The sequence below is a fragment of the Pteropus medius genome, unplaced genomic scaffold (genome assembly GCF_902729225.1).
Source record: "Pteropus medius unplaced genomic scaffold, Ma_sr-lr_union100, whole genome shotgun sequence".
Classification (NCBI taxonomy): Eukaryota; Metazoa; Chordata; class Mammalia; order Chiroptera; family Pteropodidae; genus Pteropus; species Pteropus medius.
In genome coordinates, this window is record NW_024349804.1 from 12,133,163 (window position 1) to 12,158,025 (window position 24,863).

A 24,863-nucleotide genomic window follows, 5' to 3' on the forward strand; every position below is an offset into this window, starting at 1 on the left:
TCCACCGAAGAATGTCAAACATTTCGGGGTACATAAAACCATCTCTCTCCCTTCCCACACGCACGTGATTCCTGACTCACAACTGAAATTCAGAGCTAAAATACACGGACAACGACACACGCAGAGGACAAAGTAACGAGCACGTCCCAGGGCCCAGCACTCAAGGGCACTTTCCTCACGCTGTTTTCTGTATCCTTTGGGGGATGGGGGTGGGGAAGAAAGTCATTGCCGTGTTCTCCCTCCCCCCGATGAAACCAACATAATCATTTTTTCTGTCTCATTAAAAACCTTCTAAATCAATACTTGACACGACGGGACCCTATCCCGCGACACAGATAGCATCGTCGTTTACTTGTCATTTGCTCTGGTGGACAGTCAGGACTGTTTTGAACTTCAGCCCCTAGAAACAAGAAGGTACCAGAACGGCTCCTTGACCTCTTCCTCCTGTGGGGCCCATGGGGGGCGGGGCTGGGGTAGAGACCTAGTTGTAGAGACCCAGATGCCTCTCTTCCCCGGTCTTATTCCATGTCAGTCGGACCCAGAGCTGAGCACAGGCAAACCTCGGGGCCACAGGCAGTGGCCTGTGAGAGGCTGTCTGCGCCCGAAGCCACAGAACCTCTGTGTATGTCACGCTGCTGGAACGGCAGGGATGAGATTAATATGATCGGCTGGCCTTCAGATTAGGGGGCTTTTACTGGACTATCCAGGTGGGCCCAGTGTCTTCACGAGGGTCCTTAAAAGTGGAATGGGGTCAGGGGACGGCAGAGTCAGTGCGATGCAGCGTGAGAAAGGCCCCCCAGCCTTCACTGGTGTTGAAGACAGAGGAAGGGGCCGTGAAGTGCAGGCGGCCCCCGGAAGCTGGGGAGAGGCGCGGACACAAATTCTCCCCAGAGGCCGTGGACCAGAGCCAGCCCTGCCGCCACCTTGCTTATCATCCGGCGAGACCCGTGCCAGGCCCCTGAACTGCGGAGCTGTAATCCGTGGTGTGTGAAGCCACTAGGCCCGTGGCCATTCGCTACGGCAGTGCTGGGACGCTAGCTCAGCCCCGGCTGCGTTGTGGGACCAGCCGTGCCCACACCCACCGCCTGGCATCTCGGTGGCCACCAGGGCTTCCGTCCGTCCCCACGTGGGAACTCCGTCATCTCCAGCCCGACCTCGCCGGACTCTAGACATCTGGTGGCCGCCTCAACCCCTCTCCCTGAAGCCCAGGACGATGGCTCTGGGCTCACCGTGTCCCAAACTGGCCTGCTGGTCCCACCTCCTGCCCCCGCCGCCCTTCCCCCAGCGCGCCTGTCCCAGGAAAGGGTCCCCCTTCACCCCGAGGCAGAAACCAAAGCTTGGCCCACAGCCCGCCTGGCGAAGCCTGACAGCTCAGCCTCCCAGGAACACCCAGAATGGGGCCCGGCCTCTGCCGTCCCACCCTGGGGTCCCACCCTGGGGTCCGCCCGGGCTTCTCCAGGGAACCCCTGCAGGGGCTCCGCCCCCCTCCCTGGCCCCACCCCTCGGCCAGCGCACGGCTCAGACGCCACAGCTCGCTCCGGCCCCCCGCCGCTCAGGACGCGGCCCACGCCGCACTCACGCTTGGCGTGCTTGTCGCACAGGGCTGCCGCCCGCATGTCGCAGAGGCGCAGGCTGCCCTTGCTGCTGCTGTAGACGAACAGGTTGCAGTGGTGCGGGTGGAACTCGGACGCGGTGATCACCTCCGTGAGGTCCTCCATGTTGGCCGGCTTGATGTCCACGATGTCTGGCCCGGTCAAGGAAGCCACCCTCGCTGCTCCGCCTCCCCGGGCGTCCCCGACACCTCCCCCGCACACCTGTCCATGCCACCTCTGAGTTGCCACTCTGTTCCCGAGACTCCTGGACAAACACCCGCCCCCAAGAGTCCCCAAGCTGCAGACCTGCGTGTCGAACTGCCCGCCGGCTGCCCCTTCCGAGTGCCCGTCCACTGTCCCCACGGGGCTGGACCCATCACCTCCCTCCTGACCTGCGCCCTCTCCCCAGCCAGTGCCCATGGGCTGCGCAGCCCACAGGCAGGGCGATCCGTGAGGCCTCCGCCCTCCGCCCTCGCCCACCTCCCCAGTCAGTAGCCAAGCAGAGGGCAGGGAGCTTTGGCTCGGTGCCTGCTGCACGCTGGGCTTGGGCGCCCTTGGGAAGTCTCAGCTCTCCCTGTCACTCTGCACGCTGGGTCTCGAGCTGAGTGGGCATCCTGGCGGCCCTCCCGGACCCAGGACCCACTGACCTTCCGCCCACAGAAGCGAGACTCTTTTGTGGAAAACGCCCTCTGCCTTTCTGGTTTTTTTAGCCCTGATGGGTGCCTTCCGCCCCCCACAGCCACCTCGAGCGATGAGTGAACAGTCAGCTGTACCACTGGGAGGCCCCCAGGACCTGGGATCCTGGGAATTCTGGGGTGTGGCTTCGTTATCTTCACTGGGTGGGGCGAAGCGGAGAGAAGGGACTTATTATGGGCTCCCATGACCAGGGGGACCCTGGAGCCAGAGGAAGTAGAGAGAAAGATCTGGCAATACCTTTTGATCCTGGATCAGGCTACACCTGAAGCCATAACCCCTGGACTGTTAAATATGGGAGCCAAGAAATCCATTTTTTGTTTAAGGTCAAGAATTTTGTTGCTTGCAAAGGAGGCACCCTGACTGAAACGCTGGAGGCCAGAGAGGGTGAGAACTTGTCCAGGGCAGCTCAGTAGTAATGGGTGAGCCTGGACTCCTGCCCACTCCCCATTGTCCACAACGGCAAATCAGAGCTCCTTGGGGGAGCGTCCAGGCCTGGCCCGGCCCCGCCTTGCTGTCTGCCTTTCCAGCTTCAGATCCGACTGGTCCGCCGCTCTGCCCCAAAGCACGTTCCTCTCTGACAGCGGCATCCTGGGTCTCTGGTCTCCCCAGCCGGCGCGGGGCTCTGCACAGTCTGTTCCCTCAGAATGAAGCACCCCCTGCATTTGCATGTGGACCCTGGAGTCAGAGAGTCTGGAGTTCGCATCCCAGCTCAGCCAGCTCCCGCCTATGTGAGCTCCCCATCCCCGCATGCCTCAGTTTCCTCACCGTAAAATGGGTCGATGGGTCTAACCTCACAGGTTCACCGTGAAGATTAGAAGAGAGAGAGAGAGACAGACAGACAGACAGACAGACAGACAGACAGACTAAAGGTTGAGAGAGAAAGCACCAAGTCTTCTGTGATGACGTCAGGCTTGCAGTCCCACCCTCTGTGGGCCGACAGCCTCTCAGGAGGCGCTAGTTTCTTACAGAACTTAAAATGGTGTCCAGAGAGAGGTGTGTCCATTATGAAATGTCATGCCCTTTAGTACAGCACCTGCTTACGGTTCTGTAGTAAAGGGTCAGGGCAAACAGGGGCCAAGTTCCTCCTGTGGGACTCAAGACACAAAGGCCAAAGGCAGTTTGGTGGGGACTTGAGTGCCTGGACTTGGGGAACACAGGGAGGGTTCGAATCCTGGTCATGTCTCATTAGGGGACATGTGCTTTCGCCATGTTTCGAGGAGGTTACAACTTCCTTGGAGGGACAGGTAGGACTCAGTGGGATAAAGTGAAGATGCTTTGCCTGCAGGAAGTTCTCTGAACATTCTGGGGAGAGCCTTGGCCAAGGCGGGCGGAACTCAGGGCAGCCAGCCGACTTGTTGCTTTTGCCAATGAATGGAGGATGGAAGTGACAAGTGGCACGTGTCACTTTCGGGCTGAAGCTTTGAGAGCCAGCATGCGGTTTGTCATGACACCTTTCTCTCTGCCGCGAGACCTGAGCCTCAGATGACCTGCAGGAGACGCGTAGCACAGCGAGAAATGCCTGAGACCTTCTGATTGCTTGTTACTGCAGCATAGCCTAACCCTCCTGACTGATTCAGGGTCCAAATACTCTTCCCCTCTGGCCTCGGGATGTTCTAGAACCCAGCTCAGTGGAGGAGGGTCAGAGATTCGGTATGTGAACTCTGGCTCATGGAGACCGAAGCTCGTCTCTGTGAATTGCCCTCTCGGCCTGGAAGGCTGTGGACTCTGGTGGCCAGAGAGAGTGGTGGGCTCGGAGCCCCTTCTCTCTGCCCCCACATCCTGGCCGCAGACTCACTCAGGGGCCAAGGTCAAGCAAATGGTTACAGAGTTCAGGTTCCTGCGTCCCGCTGCAGGTGGCCTCCTTATGCTGGGCTCCCGATGGCCTCGTGACGATGACGTTCGACTTCTTTGTGGCTTTGGCCTGGTCATGTCTCAACACTGGTTTCCAAACACTGGTTAGAAATCTGTGTGAGGCCATGAAGGCTTTTCAAAGCACACGGGTCTCAATCCCGTCTGCAGCCCTCTGTAGCTAACATGCCTGAACCACGGCACCACGAAGCTGTGACACCTGAGAATCCCAGGCCCTGATGCTGGGCCCCACTGACAGCCCAGGAACGAGGCTCTTCCAGCTCGAGCATCACTCGGTGATGCTCTCTCTCACTGTTGCAAAAAAAAGGACTCTAAATACAGTGGGTGCCGAGAAAATATAGATGTAAAACACATGACCCCCTGGAGGGAGACAAAACCAGTCACAGCCAACATGTGTCTCTGAACCGCAGGGTCCAGAGCCACACCTGGCACCTCTGGAGCAGCACAGTGTCTGTCCCTCAGGGCATAGCCATGTAACTGGGACTTTGGTCAGCCAGTTCAGGGGTGGCCTCGCCCAGACCTCTGGCTCAGCTCACCAGGGCCCTGCCAGAGCGGGCCGCCTAGCTCCCCGCTGGTGCCGTGGGAGTGTGGAGGCATTAATCGTGGATGGAGGTCGTCTCTTAGTCACATCGTAAAGCAGGGGCCTGGGGGACTGACGAAGGAGGTGCAGAAGCAGCCTCCACAGCATGACAGTGATGCCCCAAAAGGACACCACAAACACTCCTCCGAGACTCACACCCATTATTCCACATGCCCATGGACTTTGGGATGCTGGGTCTGACAGTGACCACGTGTGGTGGCTTTGACTTTGGCAGTGACCAGTGAACAGAGCCCTTGGCTTGGGCGTCTGGTCTCAACTCTCTCTGGACTGTTTGGTGCCACAGGCAAAAGTCATTTCCATTCCTGAAGCCTCAGTGTCCCCCAATTGCACAACGAGGGGCTGGGCATGATCCCGGAGCGCCCCTTCATCTGGAGAATTAACTCCCAGACGGCCCCTCCCCGTTTCACAAGCAGCTGCGTGAACCCACACGTAGGATGGCACTTTACGAGGTTCACGGCAGGACCGACCTCCCTTGGCCATGAACGTAATTAGTCTCATTTACGAGCCCCTCCCGCGGCAAAGCTGGATGCATCGCTCACGTTCTATTTTCCATCCGGCTGCACGACAGGCTTTGTTAAACTTCCTGTCGCACTTGGGCAGCGAAGTGCGATTTTCCCAGCACAGAAAGTCTGTCGGACCAGGCAGGTGGCCGGAGGGCCGGGGCGGGCAGGGGTTGAAAGAAGAGAAGGTAACTCGCTCCGGTCCACACCCCTCGACGGAGCACAGGTAATTCTCTCCGGGGCGGTGGGTTGAGTGGGGGTCTCCCAGAATACACGTCCACGTCCCACGCCCTAGAGACTGTGATGTTACTTGATTTAGAGGAAGGGCCTTCGCAGCTATAATCAGGTTAAGGGCGTCGAGATGAGATCATGCGGGATTAGGGTGGGCTCTACATCCAAAGACAGTGTCCCTATAAGAGACACGCAGAGGAGAAGGCCATGGGGCAGCAGAGGCAGAGGCTGGGTGATGCTGGTGCAGGAAACGCCGGGCTGCCAGGAGCTGGAGGAGGCGGGAAGGACCCTCTCCTGAGCCTCCAGAGGGAGCGCAGCCCTGCCGAAACCTCGATTTTGGGCTTCCGGCCCCCAGAACTGTGGGAGAGCAGGTTTTTGTTATTTTAAGCCCCTAATTTGTGGAAATTTGTTATGGGGGCCACAGGAAACTTACTCGGGTCGCTTCCCGGGAGCTGGGTATAATGCTAGTGCCATGGACATCTTTCCCCACGTCCTTCCCAGACTGCTGCTCTCTACTAAACCCGTCCCAGCGCCCCCAGCCCTGGGACGCCAAGCCAGGAATCGGGGTACCTTCCTGATCCCCCCTCCCCCTTCGCCACATCCAACAGCCCCCAAGTCCTGGAGCCCCTGCACCCAGAGATCCCTGTGCTCCACCCCTCAGCCCTGGGCACCTCTGCCCAGTGGGACTCCCTGCCTCTGGTCGTCCCCCAAGCCCAGCCAGAGTGACCTCCCTCAAGTCGGGGTTGGGTTCCCACTGCCCTGCTTGGTGGCCTCCCTACTGTGCACAAGAGAACTCAGAAATCATGCTGGGCCTTCAAAACCAGTCGCGATGGCCGAATCGTGGCTCGGGCTGCACCCTGAGGAGTCAGCAGAGCTCAGAGACAGGTTTTTCCCGCCCCAGAGAGAAGTCTCTGAGTCTTCCTGCCAAGGACACAGGAGCAGAAGGGAACAGAATCCAGGTGCGCCCTCTGCAGAGTCATCAGGTTTGCAGAGATTTTTATAGAAACTCCTTCATCTCCTGCTGCCAAGGACATCGGCTGATGTCCCAAAGCCAGCTGGGGTCACACCAGCGCCGTGCACTGTCGCTGGCCTTCGGTCTCAGAGCTGCATCGGTCCCTCTTGAAGAGCCTGTGAAATGTCAGAGGGAAGGCCACTGCAGGTCCAGTGACCCTCATGCCACCGAGCTGCTCCTCTGCGAGTCCCAGTCCCTGTCACCTGGACAAGGGCACGGGCACGAAGGGTCATCACACCCCACTGCTGGCCATACAGTGAGTTGGGAGTGTGAAATGAGTAACCGTTACTGGTTTGCTCTGCGAGGAGCTCAAGCGAGAACTGGGTAGGGAAGCACCCCACAAACGCAGAGAAGCACACAAACATTAACTAACGTCACAACGGGCGACGCCTCAACAAATGACTCAGCAACTAACTGAGCTTGGAGACACAGTCAAACCCCCGGAGAGCTGGTGAGCACGGTGTCTGCAGGCCAAGCACCTCGGCGCCCCTGCGGAAAGGGACTGCCCGCCCCCCAGCCCCACGAAAGGACTTGCCCAGGCTGCAGGCGGAGGTGGCAGAGCAAGGGCAGAATCCTGGCGTCCTGACTTCCAGCCCACGCGGCTCCCTCTGTGCTGGAGCGGCTGCATCTCCACACGACATGCAGCTCCCCCTTCCCCGACGAGGTCAGCGCCCCCAAGGGCGCTGCTCCCGGGCTCACAGGACTGGCCTGTGTCCTCCAAAAGGTGGATGCTGAGAGCAGGAGGGGGCTCGGCAGCGAGACGGATGCGGCCCAGGGCTCCATCGATTTAACCGAGCAAAGCATAGTTGATCTAGATGTCTCCAGGAGAGCACGCTCTCAGGATAGAGGAGCCGTTACCATGGTGACAGAGCAGCCATGGAGTGAGGACCGAGGCAGCTCTGCCAAGAGCCACACCACGGGAAGCCTCCCACACAGGCTCCAGGGACACTGGGAGTGCGGGTGCCCGGGAAGGCAGTCTCACGAGGGCACAGCCAACAAAGCTGTGTTTTGGGCAAATTTTCTCCAAAAGATGACCCGGCTATGAGCGTGAGCTGTAAGCACTCAGGCCAAACGTCAGATCCTACAGACTGGTTCCTGGCAACCTGTGCCTCTGGCTTTGTTTTTACAGGCTGCCTTAGCAAAATGCCACAAACAATTATTTTCTCACAGTTCTGGAGGCCAGGCGTCCAAGATCAAAGTGGAAGTAGGGCTGGGCTCTTTGCAGCCTCTCTCCTTGGCTTGCACGTGGCCACCCTCTTGCTGTGTCTTCACGTGGCTTTCCGTGTGCACCGCCCCGGTGTCTCTCTGTGTCCGAATCTCATAAGGACACCAGTCATGTTAGATTAAGGCCTCACTCAACAGCCTTGTTTTTCCTGAATCACCTCTTTTAAAGACCTATCTCCAAATATAGTCGTATTCTGAGGTCTTGGGGGTTAGGACCTCAACACACAGACTTTGGGGGACACAATTTAGCCCACGACAGCCTCCTCCTGCCTCTGCTCAGAACCTTCTTGACAATGACGGTGCAGTCCTGTGAGGGAAGAAGGTCCCAGACCGCTGGGGGCAGCGGAGCCACGAGCGGGGGGCCTTTCTGTGCGACTGCTCGCTACACGAGCCCATCGAAGCCTTGCGTCTCCTCCATGTGGTGGGTCAGTCTACACAACTCTACCTCAAGCCAGGTTAAATGATTCACAAAGGCTCAGACAGGAAAGAAGACACAGAATTCTGAGTCACAAAGACCAGGGCCTGACAGCCAGCTCCACCGCATGGCAGCCATGGGACCTCCGGTGCCTGGCTCTTTTCATCTGTAGAATGGGTTGATAATATCTGCTTTGCCAAGCCGTAATGAGGATGCAACGAGATGACACACGGCGAAGGGCCCAGCACCATTAAGTTAGTCAAAGCAGAATCAGAGTCTTTCCCTCGCTCCAAAATAAAACTTGAAATTAAGCAGGTTGCAAAAAGCGTAATGCTTGTCACTACGTGTGTCCGTGCTGATTCGCGTGCCTAAATGCCTACGAGCTGGGAGGGGAAGCCCAAGGTGAGACACAGCCGGGACGCACTCCCTAGAGACGGCCTTCGCTCGGCAATGGAAAGGGCAACCCAGACCCCATCTCCACCTCCCAGGGCTCTGAGCCCACTAGCGAAACCAGATAGCCCCACAATCAATGCTCCAGGACGGACATTCAGGATGCACGTGGTGGGATTTACAACGCGGCCTTGAGGTGCTCTGAAGAGTCGGGGAAGGATCCTCTGAGCCAAAGGCATTAAGCCAAGGCCTGAGAGTGAGCAAGAGCTATCTAGGCAGAGGGCCAGGGTGGGGGAGTGTTCATGTGAGGGGGAGGTGTAAGGGCTGAGGAGCTGGGAGAGGGCAGGCTTCCGGGGCAAACTGGGAGGGTGAGGAGACAGGGATGGAGGGAGGGAGAGAGGGAGGGAGGGGACAGGCTGCAGCCTGGGATCAAGGAGGTTTTATCAGGAGCATGTTATAAACATGCCGTGGAGGCCTGTCTGGAAGGGACCACAGAGTCACATGTCCCCACCATTAGAGGAAATGTTACAGACCTCACACAGGTGCCAGAGCTCATGCATCCGGCCACCTATGTTACAGAACAGTGCCCATGCTGTCCTGCAACGGTGTGAAAAGCATCTGCTTTCCTTTAAAATCGAAAACAAGAGCCAGGAAACACCATCCCATCGACGGGGCTGGACGTGCGACCTGAGTGACTGGGGCTAGGAGGGGCCGTGGGCAGTGACCCGCTTCCCGGAGCGCGCCTCCACACCTGCAGAATGGGAAGGACCACGGCACCACCTGTCCGAGAGGCTCCGAGTCTGACTCCAAGGCTCTGGCGCCTCCCAGCTGGGCGACTCTGGGTAGGTTAGATAACTTTTCTGTGGCTTGATTTCCTCCCGGAAAGGGGGCCTTAACAAAGCCTACAGTGTCGTCAGGTAGATTCCATCGGCTGACACGTGCAGCGTGCTCAGAGCGCCATCTGACACAGAGTAACTGCTCCCTAAGAGGCCACCGCGGTGTAAGGGGCGGAGAGGATGGTCCTGGCCACGCAGCGCTGGCTGCTGAGAGTCAGCACCGTGGACAGAGCACGGGCGCACTGGGCGGGGCGACGCGGCCGCACAGACTCCCTGGCTTTGCCGAGGCCCCACTGCAGCGATGTGCTGGTCACAGTTTAAACCCAGGCTTTCTGGGCGGAAAATTGTTTTGAGGGACTCGGACTTGGGGCATTTCTGAGCAGATGCACCCCAGTTTCATTCTCTGTACAGCAGTACCGTGGGAGGATGAAAAGAGGCAGCCTGTAGGGTGCCTGACAGTGGGTGATGGGCTGGTGTGGGCGAGTGTCTACAGCACATCAGGCCCTGGGCACACCAGCGTCCCATCCTCACAGACACCAGCACCAAAGGCACATCTCACTGACAGCATAAGCACAGCAAGGCTTAGAAGGGCCGAGTGACTGGCAGGGTCTCGGATGCACAGCTGGACCACAGGCTCTAGGTCATTGCAGACTGAGGCTTGATGTAATGCCAGCTTCCGCCACGAGAACTCGCTCGGGAGGTCGAAAATCAACTGAACCATCTTTACAATTGTCCAGTGCTCAAAAGAAAGCAGAGGTCCGTCAGTTGAGGCCTCCCGTGTGATCTGTTGCCTTTAAGACGCCTCGAACTCAAGAAAACCGCCCAGTGCTGCCTAACGGCCCCAAAGTGTTGGCATGAAAGGGCATGAGAGGTTTAAACAGATGCAGAGATGGCACTGGGGAGGAACGATCGGAAAGGATGCAGGAATTCTCTGAGAACCAGCCTCAAATATCAGGTATCAGCCTCAAATATCAGAGGGGCTGCTGCCTGAGAGGGAAAATGACGCTGCCCCCCGCCGGGGCCCGGTGTGCACCAGGATCTCTTCAGTGAATCCCGTACAAATGTCCTGATGTTTAGGAATGTGGCTCATTTTACATTAGTGGAAATTGACGCCCAGGAAGTTAAGCAATGAAACCAGAGGCCGGTGCCCAGACTGCTCCCCTGTAGTGTCCAGGCTCTGAGCGCCCCGGAGGCCACATTCACGGGGAAGTGTCCACACCCTAAGACCAGATGGAAACTCTGACCCTCTTCGCTCCAGAGTCACCATCTACAGCCGCCATTCATAAGCACCTGCTATGGGCCAGGCCCTGCACTCTGCGTGGGGATGCGGGGAGGGCTCAGACCGGAAATCTGGGGAGGTGGTCATGTCAACGGATGAGGAAATCCCAGAGTGACCAGGAAGTGTGGGCCCAGAGGGGCTCTGACTGGCCCGGGAGGAGCACAGAGTGGACAGAGCAGATGTGACTGGGTGAAGGGGGCAAACAGGAGCCAGCCTGCCTGCGAGAGCGTAAAGGACGATCTGGAGAAGGAACAGCAGAAGGCAGATCACTGACCCGAGCCCGTAACACGAAGGGAGCCCCAGTGGCCTGAAGGCGTGGGCAAGCCGGATGGATGCACAGGACCCTGGGGAGGTGGGCAGGGGCCGGTCCCCCAGTGCCACAAGGCACCATCGAGGGATTTGGATTTTGGCCAGAAGCTGATGGGGAGCCACCGAGAGCTTTAAGCAGGGGACCGATATAGTCAGATCAGAAGTCCAATCAGCCTGAGCTGGGCCTCTCATGCGGTGGAGAGGAAGGGTCATCCTAAAGCCACTGGGAGAGAATGGAAGGGCTTGGCACCTCTTTCCGTTTTCTGGGTGAGAGAAAGGAGGGGGGCTGGGAGGACTCCAATATTGAGCCTTGGGGACAGACAGAGGCACTGCATTGTGTATGTGTCCTGTACACAGCAAAGCCTCTGGAAGCACCAGGCCCCCTCCCTCCGTCCAGAGCAGCCAATTCTGGAATTATCCAAGATAAAGCCTTCTGAATCTGCTTTCCTCCTGTCAAGTGGTCAAAACTATGCCTACTTTTTCTCCTTTATTAAAAAAGTTTTCTTTTCTCTTTAAAACCTTTGCTAAAAAATCAATTCCGCTGAAGTGGAAAGTGTTATTGTTTGGACACAGGAGGCAACAGAGAGCTTCCAGGGGCCCGGAGGACTGAACACTCAGCATCAGGACAAGTCACGACACCCAAGATCAAGAACTGAAGGAAGGTGAACCCCCAGGTCTCGAATCCCCCAGGAGGTACTTGCTCAAAGGATGTCTCAAACTCAGAGCAACTCCCCAGCTCGGCGTGGTGACAGCTGCCTTTGTGGCCTCCTCCCACGATGGGCATGAAACACACTTTTCACATTACTCGGCTGCTCTGGGACCCATCACTGCACCTGCAGCCTCCAGTCCTGACACCTTCCCCGTAAGGGGCAGCTGGACTCCTTGGGCCAGGGGCTGGGTCTCTCTGCTCTGGGTCCCTGTGTCTCGTCACTCTGGTGGCCAGGCAGCAACAGGTCATGGGGAGGGCCCCATGCAGTGTGGTTCCCTGGGGAGCTGGTCTCATGAGGGGAGGTTCGCACAACCACCACAGACTCCCGCAGAGCCCACTGGTTCCGTAACACACACGCCTCCCTCTCCAAGGGCCGGTTATGTGTTGGTCAACTGACAACTCGCTTTCACAGAGTAAGAGGCTACACTCAGATTTAACACAGAGCCGTGTGGCAGGATCTCCGTGAAGCCGGGGGAGTCCCCCGGGTTCCCACGGGGACCCCGATCCACTGATGCTCCCTTCTTGTCACCAGCCCTCGCTGCCTCACCTGGCTTAGATCTTAGGGTCATTCATTATTCTCACTCCCTTGCATACATCATCAGCCCATGTCTGTTTATTCATTTGGTGAAACCACCGCCCTGGCTGACTGTCCATCCGCCGCACGCCTACAGCCACAGCCAAGCATGGCGGGAGAAACACACACCACCGTGCTCACTGGTCCCTCCCGTTCCCCAGAGCACTTCCCACCTGCTCACAGGCTAGATAGTCTCCTCATTTATTATATTAATGGTCTACTGTCTGTCTGCTCCAGGAGGGGAGGGACCTTTATTTGGTTCACACATCGGAGCCTTCTTCACACACACCTGTGCAGCATCCTTCGCGAAGAGCACTCTGTTGCAAAAGTCGGAAATGAGGACATGAGGGCTGGAGGTATGACACCCGGAAGGCGTGAGCTTTGAGCGAGTTAGCTTGGGCTCTCTGTGGCTCAGTTTCCTCATCTGTAGAGGGTCATGTGAGCACCTACCTCACAGGGTTGTTGTGGGGATGAACTGAGTTCATATTAACCCATGTTAATGTCAGACACAGAGCCTCATTGTAATCACTGGTATCATTATTAGTCTACGGAATAGCGACAGCTCAGCAATCCGCCTGCTCTGTCCACTGCAGGCCCCCAGGGTCAAGCCCCAGCCCCTTCCCAGGCCCATGCTCGGGTATCAATAGTTCTTTCCTCACCAGTTAGTGGGGACTATAGTCAAAACTATTGCCCCTAGCTCACCCAGTCACCTTGACTCCAACTAGGTAGGCTTCTGACACCCCAGCTGTCACTAAGCCCTGAATGGGACGTCGGGAGCGGGAGGGTCCAGTGGAGCCTTTTGTCGAGGGTCTCAGATGGATCAACTGACCCTCCTCCAAGAAGGCTGACCCCAGGACCCTCATCCCCTCCTTCATCCCTGATGAGGTCCCAGGATGCTGGGGATGTCGGCCACCCTGGAGCAGTGTTGATCCCGTAGCTGGGCCTCATTCGCAGAGCGTGAGCCACACAGGACTCACCAAAGACGGACGGAGCAGAGGCCCCCAAGCCAGCCTGCTTACAACCACGCCAGCCACCCGCGCCCAGAAGCCACCGTGCCCGCGGGAGGCGGCCGCAGGGCGGTGGCGGGAAAGGATACTGAAGCTCCGGTCAGTGACAGCCAGGTGCCACAGGTTGATGCGCAGGTCGTCTGCTGACATGTAGGTCTCACAGTCGCTGTTGACGGAGATGGAGTTGATGTGGTAGGTATGGCCGTTGGCGAAGACCCTCCGCGGGCTCACCTCCACCATCAGGTCCATGGGCTTCAGCACCGGCACCTGCAGAGGAGGAGGGCCGGTCGGAGCAGGGCAGTGCCAGGGTCATGCCAGGGGCGGGCCCCGGGGCCCGGGTGGCCACAGCAGGGCCACGTGACCAAAACCAGAGGCCCAGAGTGCGCCAGTGAGTGTCCATCCCTCACGGGTAGGAAATACGCATTGCCATGTGGCCCAAGTCCCTCACCGCCAGCCCCACAGGAAGACTCGCCTCATTCACTTCATCCCCTGGGATTGGCTCTGAGCCCACTGTGTAACTTTGAGTAAGTGGCCGAACCACTCTGCACCCTAATTTCCTCATCTCTAAAATGGAATGAGAAGACACCACGGCACAGCCAGCCAGCTGTCCACCATTCACGTCCCCTCCACTGAGAAGTGACAAGTGGCTTCCCAGACAGGGACTACATTTCCCAGGTGCCCTTGCAGCCAGTATGGCCACATGACTGGCTCTGACCAATAGGATGTGAACACGGTGATGCCTGCCGCTATAGGCCAAGGTCAAGGGGCAGGTATGCCTTTCCCACCCTCCTCCCCTTCCATTCCCTGCAGGAAGGTGAGGACCCAAGCTTTAGGGGCGGAAGAACATGGGGCAAAAGGAGCCTGTGTTCCTGTGGGAGGGCCATGTGCCCACTGGGGACCCCCACAGTGCCCCTTTTCCCTGTGCTCCATCTTGCAACCCCAGGGTTAACTGTCGCAGCCACCAGCGTTAGCCTAACTTATATGAACTCCCACCTCAGAGGGCTGGTGTGAGGAGCCCCCGAGACAGCATCAGGTAGCGTGGCTTCACTTCCCCCCGTGTCCTCTGCCTGGAACGCTCACCCCCTTCAGACACCTAGCGAAGCCCTGCTCTCGCAAGACCTGAAGACAACAGCCCTGTGGACGTGCAGCCTGCCCTGGTAGACAGGGGTGTCACACACCCTGGACACCCCCAGCATACCCATGACGCAAATCTCTGTTAGGGCTCCTGGGATACACTGTGGTGTGTGTCAGTCAAGACCCGCCACCCACCCCCCGTACTGGTAAACCATGAGGTCTTCAACGGTGCAGAGACAGACAGACAGACACAACCTCATCCGTCTCTCCCAGGCCTGGCCTGGACTCGAAGCTCAGAAAATGGGGGCTGGCGTTGCCACCCCAACATCACTGATGAAAAGACTGGACACCAAGACCAGCCCGACTTGTCTAAGTCACAGGGTCAGGAAATGACAGAGTCAGGACCGGAATGCGGTGTGACTGCCCCCACGGGTGTCCTGGTGGAGAGCCACCGACCTGAGACCTGACTGCCAGCTTCGGATCCCACCCTGCCACTTACCACAGTCACCCCCCGCCCCCCGGGGACTTCACCTCGCTGGGCCTCGGTTTCCTCTCCTGTAAAGTGGGTGATGCTGGCGATTGCTCGGGGCCCCCTGTGAGAACACCGCAAATGAATGCCTCTCAGAATCCTGCCTGGACACAGTGGGCTCTCAGTCCATGAGGCAAGACCCACGCTCTTTCCCCTTCCTTCTCCTGCAGCCTCAGGTTACAGTTAAGTGTTGTCTTGGGATGTGTGTGACATGCAAGAAAATCTCAGACGCAGGGAAGAAAATAAATGGGATTCCCATGGGCCACTGGCTCTGCCGCAAATGCCAGCCCAATCAGGAGGTGATAATTGCGTCTCTCCCACCCGACGAAACCCTCACAGACTTCCTCGGGGCTAGGGGTGGGGCGGGGGCACCGTCACTCCCGTTACCCGATGTCAAAGCTAATTGGCTTCCCTGCTTTCTCGAGATGTATTTGTGCGATTGCCGGTCATTTAGGGGCCAACATGTTTAAACAGTCATCTCTTCTTGGGAACAACATTGATTACGTTTACGACAACTTGCTGGATGCTTACCGCGTGCGCCCGCTAAGTCCTTTTCTGAAAAAATGAGTCATCTCTGTCTTGCTGGTGAGGAAACTGAGGCACGGAGCAGGGGAATGCCCACAGCAGCAGTGCACGGGTCTGCGAGCAGTCTGTCTGTGAGCGTGAGCCTGGGGGAGGCGCTAACACCACCCAGCACCAGGCAGCACCACCTGCTCAAGCAGCCCACGCTCACAGTTAAGGAACAGACAGCATTTCATGTGACAGCAGCTGGCCTTTTTATATCAGCTAGAACATGCAAACTGGACCTGAAGACAGCAGTCACTCCTGACACTCATCCCCGCTCATTCATGGCACTCTGAGGCCGCCTCCCCTGAGCCAGGCCCCTCCGAGACACTAGGACACCAAGAAGACTTAGGCCCAAGCCCACCCTCAGGCTCTGAGTTCACTGCGGCCTCCCAGTGCCTAGAGAAGGGCCTGGCACACAGTAGGTGCTCAAGAAGCGAGTGCTGAATGAATAAATCCGAATTAGCTGTGCGCTAGCATCACCTTCAGCAAAAGCATCCAAAGCACCCACTATGTGCCAGGCACAGTTCCGGAAGCCGGGGGTACGAGGCAGCCTCGATGTGCACACCTCCCATCCTGCTGAAGAAGGAAAGGGACCAGCTTTTACAGAGTCCTCCCAGCAGGGCCCGTGGCTCTCCAGTGAGGCAGGGACCTTGTTCCCACGTCCCAGGGGAGACCAGCATGCCAACTCCAGAGCCAGACTTCCCTGGCTTTGGGTCCCAGCTCCCGCTCCCTCGTCCGTGAGGATCACACGCCCACGTCACAGGATCCCAGTGGAGATTCAGTGTTATTACAGCCCAAGTGCCCGGAAGACGCGTGCTGGCCAGTGGTCATTCTGCTTTCCGATGAGGAATCGGAGGCTCATGGAGACTGACAGCCTGGCCCAGGGCCACCCGCCAGGAAGTGGCAGAGGCGGGATTTGAACCCGGGTCCTGTGACTCCAGAACGCTTTCTTCCATGTGTCACAGCCGCTCCACGGGAGGAAAGAAGACTCCCTTTGCCTTTTAAGCACGTTGAAGACGAGTTTGCTTTGGCACAGATGGCTCTGCGGCTCGACCTCCAGACCTCTTGCAAATCAACGGCGATCTTTTAAGCTGAGCCCCGTAAAAGCTGCAAGAGTCGCCCATTCCAACTTCCCCTCCCCTCGGCAAAGGGCGGGGAACCCGCCGAGCTCAGCTCACAGTTTCTCCTTCCAGCTCTGCCACTCGCTCACCTGACCGCAGCCAGGATCCGAACCAGACGGCGGCTCACATACCAAGGGCGCTTCAAGCCCTAAAATGCTCATCGTTTAATAAAAGAAGCATAAACGTGCTCCCCGCTCGCTGAGCTCTCCCACGCTCAGCATCTTACCTGCAGCGACGTCACCGTGGACAGGTCCTTAAGCTTCCCTTCTTCGTCCTTCAGGTTATAGCCCTCGGGCCTTTTGTCGCGTTCGGTAATCTTCCATAATTTGATAGTTTTATCTTTAAAAATAGAACAAAGTGAAACAAGACCCATGATTAACACCAGCACGGAGAATGGCGCGCCCACGCTAGCCCACTAGAGAAGGGGGCATCGATCCGGAAATTACTCGGTCACTCTCCTGCAACCCGACACAAAGGTTCTTTTTAATTTCACTCCTTACGCAAACTGATGCCACGAACGTCTCTGCACACGGCACATTTGGCTCCCTTCTCTAGCTCCTCACGACTGATCCTAACGGAGAAATCTGGGTCGAAGGGTATGGCACACGTGAGGGTGTTATCAATCTCTAAGAGGATTTCTGGAAAGATCGGCGGACTCATGGGGCTTCCTGCCCTTCCCTGACGGACAGCGGAGGGTAACCCGTTCTATTTCCGATTAGCATCCTGCCGCCCAGAACATAGCTCTCCGCAGCCTCGCTCCTCTGGAATCCCACCGAGGACATCAAAAGAATGATCTTTAGTAGCTGTTATGGTTAATTTTGTGTGTCAGCTTGGCTAAGCCACGGTATTTGGTCAAACGTGTGGGTGTCGCTGTGAAGGTATTTTTTACACGAGAAGAACATTTAATCCATAGAATAAAGCAGACGGCCCTCCACGATGAGGGTGGGCCTCCTCCAATCAGTCGAAGGCCTTGAGAGGCAAAAGAATGAGGTGCCCCAAGGAAGCAGGGGTTCCGCCAGCAGACAGCCTTCGGGCTCCAGCTGCATAACAGCTCTTCCCTGGGCCTCCTGCCTGCCCCGCCGAGTTTGGACTTACCAAGCCTCTACCGCTGCAAGGGCCAAGTCCTTAAGATGAACCTCTCTATATGTATCTATATCTACATCTATACACATACACACACACACATGCATGCACACGCATGCACACGCATGCACGCACACACGCTCTCTCTCGTCCCGCTGGTTCTGTTTTTCTGGAGAACCAGTAGCCAAAACAAACATGCCACGTTCATGAGAAGAAACTGGAATTAAACCCTTGACAGGTGTCCCAGGTCATGCCCTCGGGAAAGGGCGTAGCTGGGGTTTAAACGTGGGGGTGAGAAGCGGCGACAGTGGGGTGTTAGGGAGTTCCTGAGGCTGACTTTTCCTCCAGAGAGGCGGGAGGGGAATGACATGTCCCTCTTAAATGACTTTTTTTTAAGCAGCACCTATATGAGGCTCAGAAGGCACCAGCCCTGTTTTAAGCCCATAAATTATTACATAATCTCATTTCGTCCTCCCAATAACCCGATGAGGCACACACATCTGCCACAGTTTAGAAGAGGAGTGGCAGAGCCAGGCTGGACATCATTAGGGCACTTGTCCTCCGCTCCAGCACGGGGAAGGGCCCCACTGGCTCCGAGACACCCCTTAGGTGCCACGCACCCCTCGAGGGACGCAGACTCTGCACTTGGTGGGGAAGTACATGATCAGAATGACAGAAGCCTCAGAGGACAGGACTGGGGGTCAAGAGAAGCACCCAGCTCAGCTGAGAAATCAGCAGAGTCTCAGTGAGAGGCGACAGCCCGCAAAGGCTGATGGGATGGGGGGAAGGTTGCTGGGTGAGGGGAGGAGAAGGCAGGCCTTCGGGCACACAGGTGGGTGGGCGAGACTGAGTCAGATCCAGGTCAGGAATGCCATAAAGTCATAAAGTCCGCCCTAAGGCGTCTGGACTCCCTTGGGGAAGGCCAGTGGCATCATCTCGTAAGGCTCAGTCATACTGCAGCAGCGCTGGCTGGTCTCGGGGCGCTGGGCAGGCCTCACCTCACTGTACCCTCGCCGTAACCCAGGGGGCTGCACAGATGAGAAAACCAAGGCCCGGGGGAGCAAGGCCACGGAGCTGGGACAGAACCCAGGCCCGTCCTCCCCCTGCCCCAGGCACCTCCGATGATGGGGCGAGAGGTGAGGATGGACCAGCAGAAAGCAGCGAACATGGACGGCGGGGCCCCTGGCCCCAGGCCCAGCGCGGGCCGAGGCAAGATGGCCCCAAGGGCCATGCCCTGCTGGTGGACCACGGCGAAGCAGAAGTCCAGCCGGAGCACCTCAGGGACCTGAATGGCAAAGAGGCCAGCCAGGCTCCTGAAGAAGTGCTCCCTGTCACACTGCCTAGCGGTGACCTCCAGCCTGGGTGCTCTGGGGTCCTGGCGCGCGGATGGAGAGTTAAGTTTGCCTCAGTGTTCCCGTGTTCCCTGACCTGGCCTCCTCCCTCGGGGACACCAACCCTGCACCCCAGGAGACAGGATTCACGAGAATGCTCATGGCACTGCTACACGTAACCCTGGGAACAGCCCACATCCAACCAGGGCGAGGCGGAGGACGCCGCGGCCCAGTCATTGGGTGGAATTTACACGCTGCTCAAAACGTTGCTTTTTCGGGGTTCCAAGGCCTAGAAAAATGCTCATGATGTGAAAAATAGCATCTGATGACAAATTGCTATATCACATGCCCACGCCACCACACACGCAGGCCCAGGCACACACACCTGCACACACGTGTGCTCAGGCACACGCACGCCTGCACACATGCAGGCCCAGGCACACGCACCTGCACACACGTGTGCTCAGGCACACGCACACCTGCACACACGTGTGCTCAGGCATAGATGCACACACACAGGCTAAGTAGACACAGCTGCACATGTGCTCAGGCACACGCGCACATGCACACGCGCACCGGCACGCCGCCTCACCGTTGGTGGACAGGAGGGAGTGGGCGGCATTCTGCTGTGGGAGCCATTTGATCTTGTTGATTTTCTCCTCTATCTCCAGGCTCTTGAGATAGTCGAACTCCGGCTCGTGGCTCTGGAAAGTGCTGTAGACGTCGTACTCGCCCTGGCTGTGAGGCGCGTTTTTACTCTGCAAGGAAACCCAGACCAGAGGCCTGAGCTCGGGACGGCGGAGCGGCAGAGGCAGGCGCGGGGCGGGGCCACGATGCCTGGAACCCGCAGCGGGCCCCGCGGCCATGGTGACCAGGCCGGCTGCAGTGCCAGCGGCTCCAGTCCAGGTCAGTAAATGGTCAGTAACTGACTGTGCGGCCGTGGCCAAGCCCCGGCTCTTCTTTAGTCTGAGAATTAAGGACGGCAGCAACCGGCTAGCTCATGTTTGCTGAGCACCTACTATGTGCCGGAGACTGAGCTAAGAGCATCTCGTACCTCATCTCTCCCCCTGAGGCCCCTCTGCGGTGGGAACCATGACTCTCCCCATTTTACAGGTGAGCAAGTGGAGGCTTAGGGGTGAGTGGACCTGCCAGCCACGTGCCCCCTAAGCACCATCACCCACTGCCCGGCTCCTCATGTCCAAGTGTCCAGCTGGGGCCTGATTTGAGGAATGAACACGCTTTGAAGCAGGTTTTACACTGGGGCAGAATACTCAGCAATGTCAGGCCTGAGACAGACTATCGTCTCCCAGCTCCCTAGGGGTTTGGGTTCCATCCCTCCAAAATAAGGACCCTCCTGGTGGAGCCCCCAGAAGAGTAGTTACCTTTTTTTTTTTTCATAACTGATATAACAGGAAAATTTTTTATTGTGAAACTTTAAAGGCAAATGATTCAAAAAAGAAAAAAACATCATGCAGATTAAAAAGCTAGGTTGGGTGGTTAATTGCAAGAGTGATCATACAAACCTCACGCAAGCACACTAGTTATCAAGTAAGCTCAGAGATGGAAAGCTGGCCTGTATCTGAGGTGGCGAGTCCACCGCAGGGACCACTCTCCCAGGAGATGATTCAAGTTCATCTGACAATAGGAAACCACAACCAGAAGCATATCTGCCTGGCAGCAACTCCAAGACATTCAACTAAGCGCAGTTTCATGTCTTCTGTTCATTTTTAAGAAGTATCTATTGTGATAGTTCTATGCCTGTCTGGCTTCTGGAAAGCTATGAAGTTCTTCAATATTTTTGCCTCTAATTCACTGCATCTCCCATGAGCATGAGCTATGACAAAGGTCAGAGGGACCAGAATTAGGGAAAAAATTAAAGGAGAAAAATTCAAAACTGAGAAACTTGCATCTACCCATTTAATTTCTTTCTGCAATTTGGAGGGGAAAAAAAAAAAGGCCTTGGCTTCGCGGTCCCTGGTGGGATGCGCTGGTCCTCCAGCCACCGGACTGGGCTGGGATAATCCACTCCAGCCACCTGCTGTCAACGTGTCCTTGCGAAGCCCCTTCGAGCCCTCTGAGCTCTGGTCTCCCCACCTGTGATGTGAGGACGGTCACAGCAGCTAATCGCACCGCTGGGGCTGACATGGGGCGGGGAGTGATGGAGGGACACACGGTGAAGTCAGGCCTCGGGGACCCTCAGCTCCGGGGACGAAGCCCGCGAACTGGATGACGAGGGTGACTCCACACCTCCGCTCTTTGCTCCTTCCACGTCCTTCCCCCCTCCCCTCCCCCAACGCCTTCTTCAGCACGTAATCCCAGCACCTGTTTGATGCAGAGAGCCCCCCTCTCGGAGGCAGGGTGCTGGGTGACAGAACACACAGTCTTACTTTCAGTCCCTGGTCTTTGCTCATTAGCTGGATGGCTTCTCCAAGTGTCCTCATCTGTAAAATGGGGTGTCGGTCCCCACCCTCTGAGGTAGACGATGAGTGTAGCAAGGTGTCTGCGCATAGTAGGTGCTCAACAAATGGGGGCTTTTTTATCACAAGGTTCAGAAATGGAAGCCTTGGGCGGGTTGTTCCAGGCTGCCACGCTCTTACCCAAGTTCTGCAGGACATAACGGTCACAGGGGCAGGGTCCCAGGGCCGAGCAAAAACCCCCAGCTCCAGCCTGAGGGCTGCCCCCAACCCCAGCTGTGGCCGGGATGGCGCCAGCTCACCCAGGCAGAGGGCAGGTGCGCGGGAGGCCTACCCCAGGGCAGCAGCTGGCTCTGACTGTCCTGACTGCTTCTCTGGGGTCCAGGACACAGCGAGCAATCGACCAACATCTGCTGAGCGGACCCAGGGGACCCCCTCCCCAGACCTGCCGGGTCCCACCCCAGCACACCCTGTCCACCCAGCCCTGGATCCTGTGCAAAGGCAGGCGACTTTCTCCTAAGAGACCACCCTGGTGGGATGCCTCGGGCATCCTGGAGGATAAAGCCCCCCGCCCCAGACCCTGCCGCACCTCTGGTTCCCGCTGGAAGATGACGACGCGGCCACCCTTGTCGCCTGTGGCCAGCAGCTCTCCGGTGTGGTTGAACTCGACGGTAGATATGATATCGGCTGCGGGGAAGGGGAGACAGGAAGGTGCGGCTCATTAGGACCCCAGAGGCCCGCCCCGCAGGGGCCCCGCACCCCTGGGCCGGCCACCATCGGGCAGCAGGAGCCCGTGGGGTCGGAGCACTGGTGGGGGCCACAGCACTGGTGGGGGCCACATGGTCCCCCCCCACCGCCCCCTCACTGCTGGCTGCAGGATAGAGACCTATCCCTGACGAGCTTTACTCTGTCTCCTTCCTTCCTCCTTCCCTTCCTTCCAGAAGCAGTTTGGGGTCGTTTCCTCCTGCGCTGACTGGGTGACTGGGATGCACACCTGACACTTAGGGGCGACCGAGACCAACGGTAGCTGCCCGTGGAAGGGGCCCCTGGCATCTTCACGTTCCAGGCCTGGCTGTGCGGGCACGGAAACCGCTCATCCCGCTTCGGCACGCCGCATCCAGACGCACCGCAGGTCCGAGCGCGCCTCCCAGCGGCACCAGGTGGGGCGCTTACCTGGCCCCGCCCCCACTCTACCCTCCTCGCAGCCCCCAGGTGATAGTTCACCTGAGTCGGGTAGGCGGGGTCTGTTTCTAAACCTCCGCTGTCCCCTAAACGAATCCTTTTTCCCAAAACTTTTCTTTTCACTGCAGCAGCGCCTCTATCCCCAGGTATTGAAGCTCCGCCGCGCTTAGAGTCACTCCTGACTCTGTCTCTCCTCCCTCTCTCCTCCTCGTCACTCCCCTCACACTCCACACAGCTAATCCCACTGGCTTCCGTCTACAATACATCCTGATCCTAACACATTCTCCCTGCCTGCCTTCCCCCCTGGATGGATGACCAGGCAGCCTCCTGTGGCTCCCCTCAGCTCTCCCCGCTTCCTCCCTGCCCCCGCCAGCCTCCACAGGGCAGCGAGAGGGAGCGGGCTGGTCCCCCACCTGGTCTCAGAGTGAAGCGAAGGTCTCTAAAGCACTTTGTGATCTCAGCCCAGAGGCAGACCACATCTCCTGCACCTGCTCGTGGAACGCAGCACAGCTGGCCACCCTGCGCCGGGCAAACTGCCGCCACCTGACTCTGGGCTTGGTCCTGTGATCTGCTTTGGCCTGCGGGACTCCAGCAGACAAGCCTCTGTCCTGCACCTCTGCCACTGCCAGGAGAAGGACCTGCCCAGACTAGCCCAGGGGGTCCCAGGAGGAAGAGGAAGGACATGTGTAATAGAGCCAACCACCGCCCTGCCGAGCCAGGCCTGGGCAGAGTTCCCACGGCCCAAACAAGCCTAGATCAGTGAAACTGGCAGATGAGTAACAAAACCTGTCTATTGTTGAATACCAGGGAGTCCTGTGTTTCGAATTCAGGAAAGGTAACTGACACCCTCTTTCCCCAGCCTCGTCTCCCCGCTTTTCTCAGAAGGACCAGCTACCTTTTGTCTCAAGATCTGTTCTCTCGGCCTCACGCGGTTTTCCCGCTTTTATTCATTAAAGGCCTTTTTTCCCCCCAGTCGGCGCCTGTCAGAGGCAGCTCCTGACCTGCACGGGTCTGAGCCGCAGGTAAATGCCAGCTTCGAGGGCGAAAGGAAAATGGAGAAAGAAGGTGGTTTTGAACGATGGGCTGGACACATCGATCGAGAGAAAAGCACATTTCACTACACTTCAAAAGACGGAGTAAGACAAGGAAGGCAGCTCTTTGGGAAGTGATCATTGAGTGTAGACCTGGCAGTGGGGTCCCTGCCGCCTGACACTGTCCCTCCATGAGGCAGCCCATCCTGGCCCAGGGACACGGGAAAGCCACAAGCCGGAGCCACAGCCTGGCAGTGCCGAGGTTCCCCCGTGTGGCACTGGCTCTTGCTATTTTCTCTCAGCACGCCCTCAGGGGGAAAGAGCGAGATATAACATTGTGTATAAAATGTTTTTAATTATCTAGGCCAGTGATCACAGCCGGATCAAATAGCAAGCAACCTGGGCAGAGGGAAGAGAGCTGGAAGACAATTTTCCATCATGTTAGCAGAGGTTGTTTAAATAAAATATTCTTCCTTCTCTTTCTACTTTTCTATGTTTTCTAGATTCTTCTGTAATGAATGTATACTTGTATAGTTCCATTGAGATAGAATGGATGTACAAAAATGCACATATCTAATACATACGATTTGATGAGTTTGGACATATGCATAATTTATATTATTTTTATGATGAAGAAATAACAATGCTATTAAAATTAAATGGCAGCGTAACCATTGGTACCCAGAGCGAATGTGGTCCATAAATGCTGGGCGGTTACCACAGTAACAGACACTAACGACTGCAGGCAATTTACAATTTATGTGTCAGTTTCAGATGCACCGCCTCCTCTGACCCTCACGCCAGCCCCTGAAGGAGGTGTGACTGTGACTTCTATTGGCAGCTGAGGAGATGAAGGTCCCCGCCTGGTGCTATCCGCCTGAGCTGTTCGTGGACAAGTCAGAAGTCCAGGGTTGGATCTTGGCTCCAGTGCCTCGGCTGTGTGGCCTCAGGTCAGTCCCGCCACTTCTGTGAGGCTCTGTGTCGTCATCCATACCTGGCCAAAGTAGAGTCTACCCAGGATCAGAAGCTCTGTGGAGACGGTGGAGGCGAGCAGGTTTGGGAGCAAGGGAGGGATCTAACGAATGATCGGTTACCAACGTTTACCAAACAGAAAGCGGAAGCTCTTTGCCATCTTTGATTCCGGTCTCTGCAGAATCGCAGTGGCCAGCCCAGAAAGGAACGTGACGAATCCGTGACTGAACCTCGCCGTGCAGCCCTGGGGGTCCTGACCACCAGCCTGTCCAGTCCTGTCCCCCAAACACGTACACAACAACTGGGGGACCTCAG

The 24,863-nt window shown here is 57.3% G+C and overlaps 1 protein-coding gene across 1 annotated transcript in view; it reads right to left on the bottom strand.

Annotated features, from left to right (window-relative positions):
- The window catches only part of PPP2R2C (protein phosphatase 2 regulatory subunit Bgamma), a 94,466-nt gene that overhangs the window by 16,858 nt on the left and 52,745 nt on the right, over window positions 1–24,863 (bottom strand). Inside the window, exons 2-6 of the mRNA XM_039838223.1 lie at window positions 21,953–22,050; window positions 19,542–19,707; window positions 16,762–16,874; window positions 13,334–13,511; window positions 1,580–1,744 (exon numbers count right to left, since the gene is read on the bottom strand). Of these exons, the coding sequence (XP_039694157.1) occupies window positions 1,580–1,744; window positions 13,334–13,511; window positions 16,762–16,874; window positions 19,542–19,707; window positions 21,953–22,050 (720 nt within the window). The remainder of the gene's footprint in view (window positions 1–1,579; window positions 1,745–13,333; window positions 13,512–16,761; window positions 16,875–19,541; window positions 19,708–21,952; window positions 22,051–24,863) is intronic.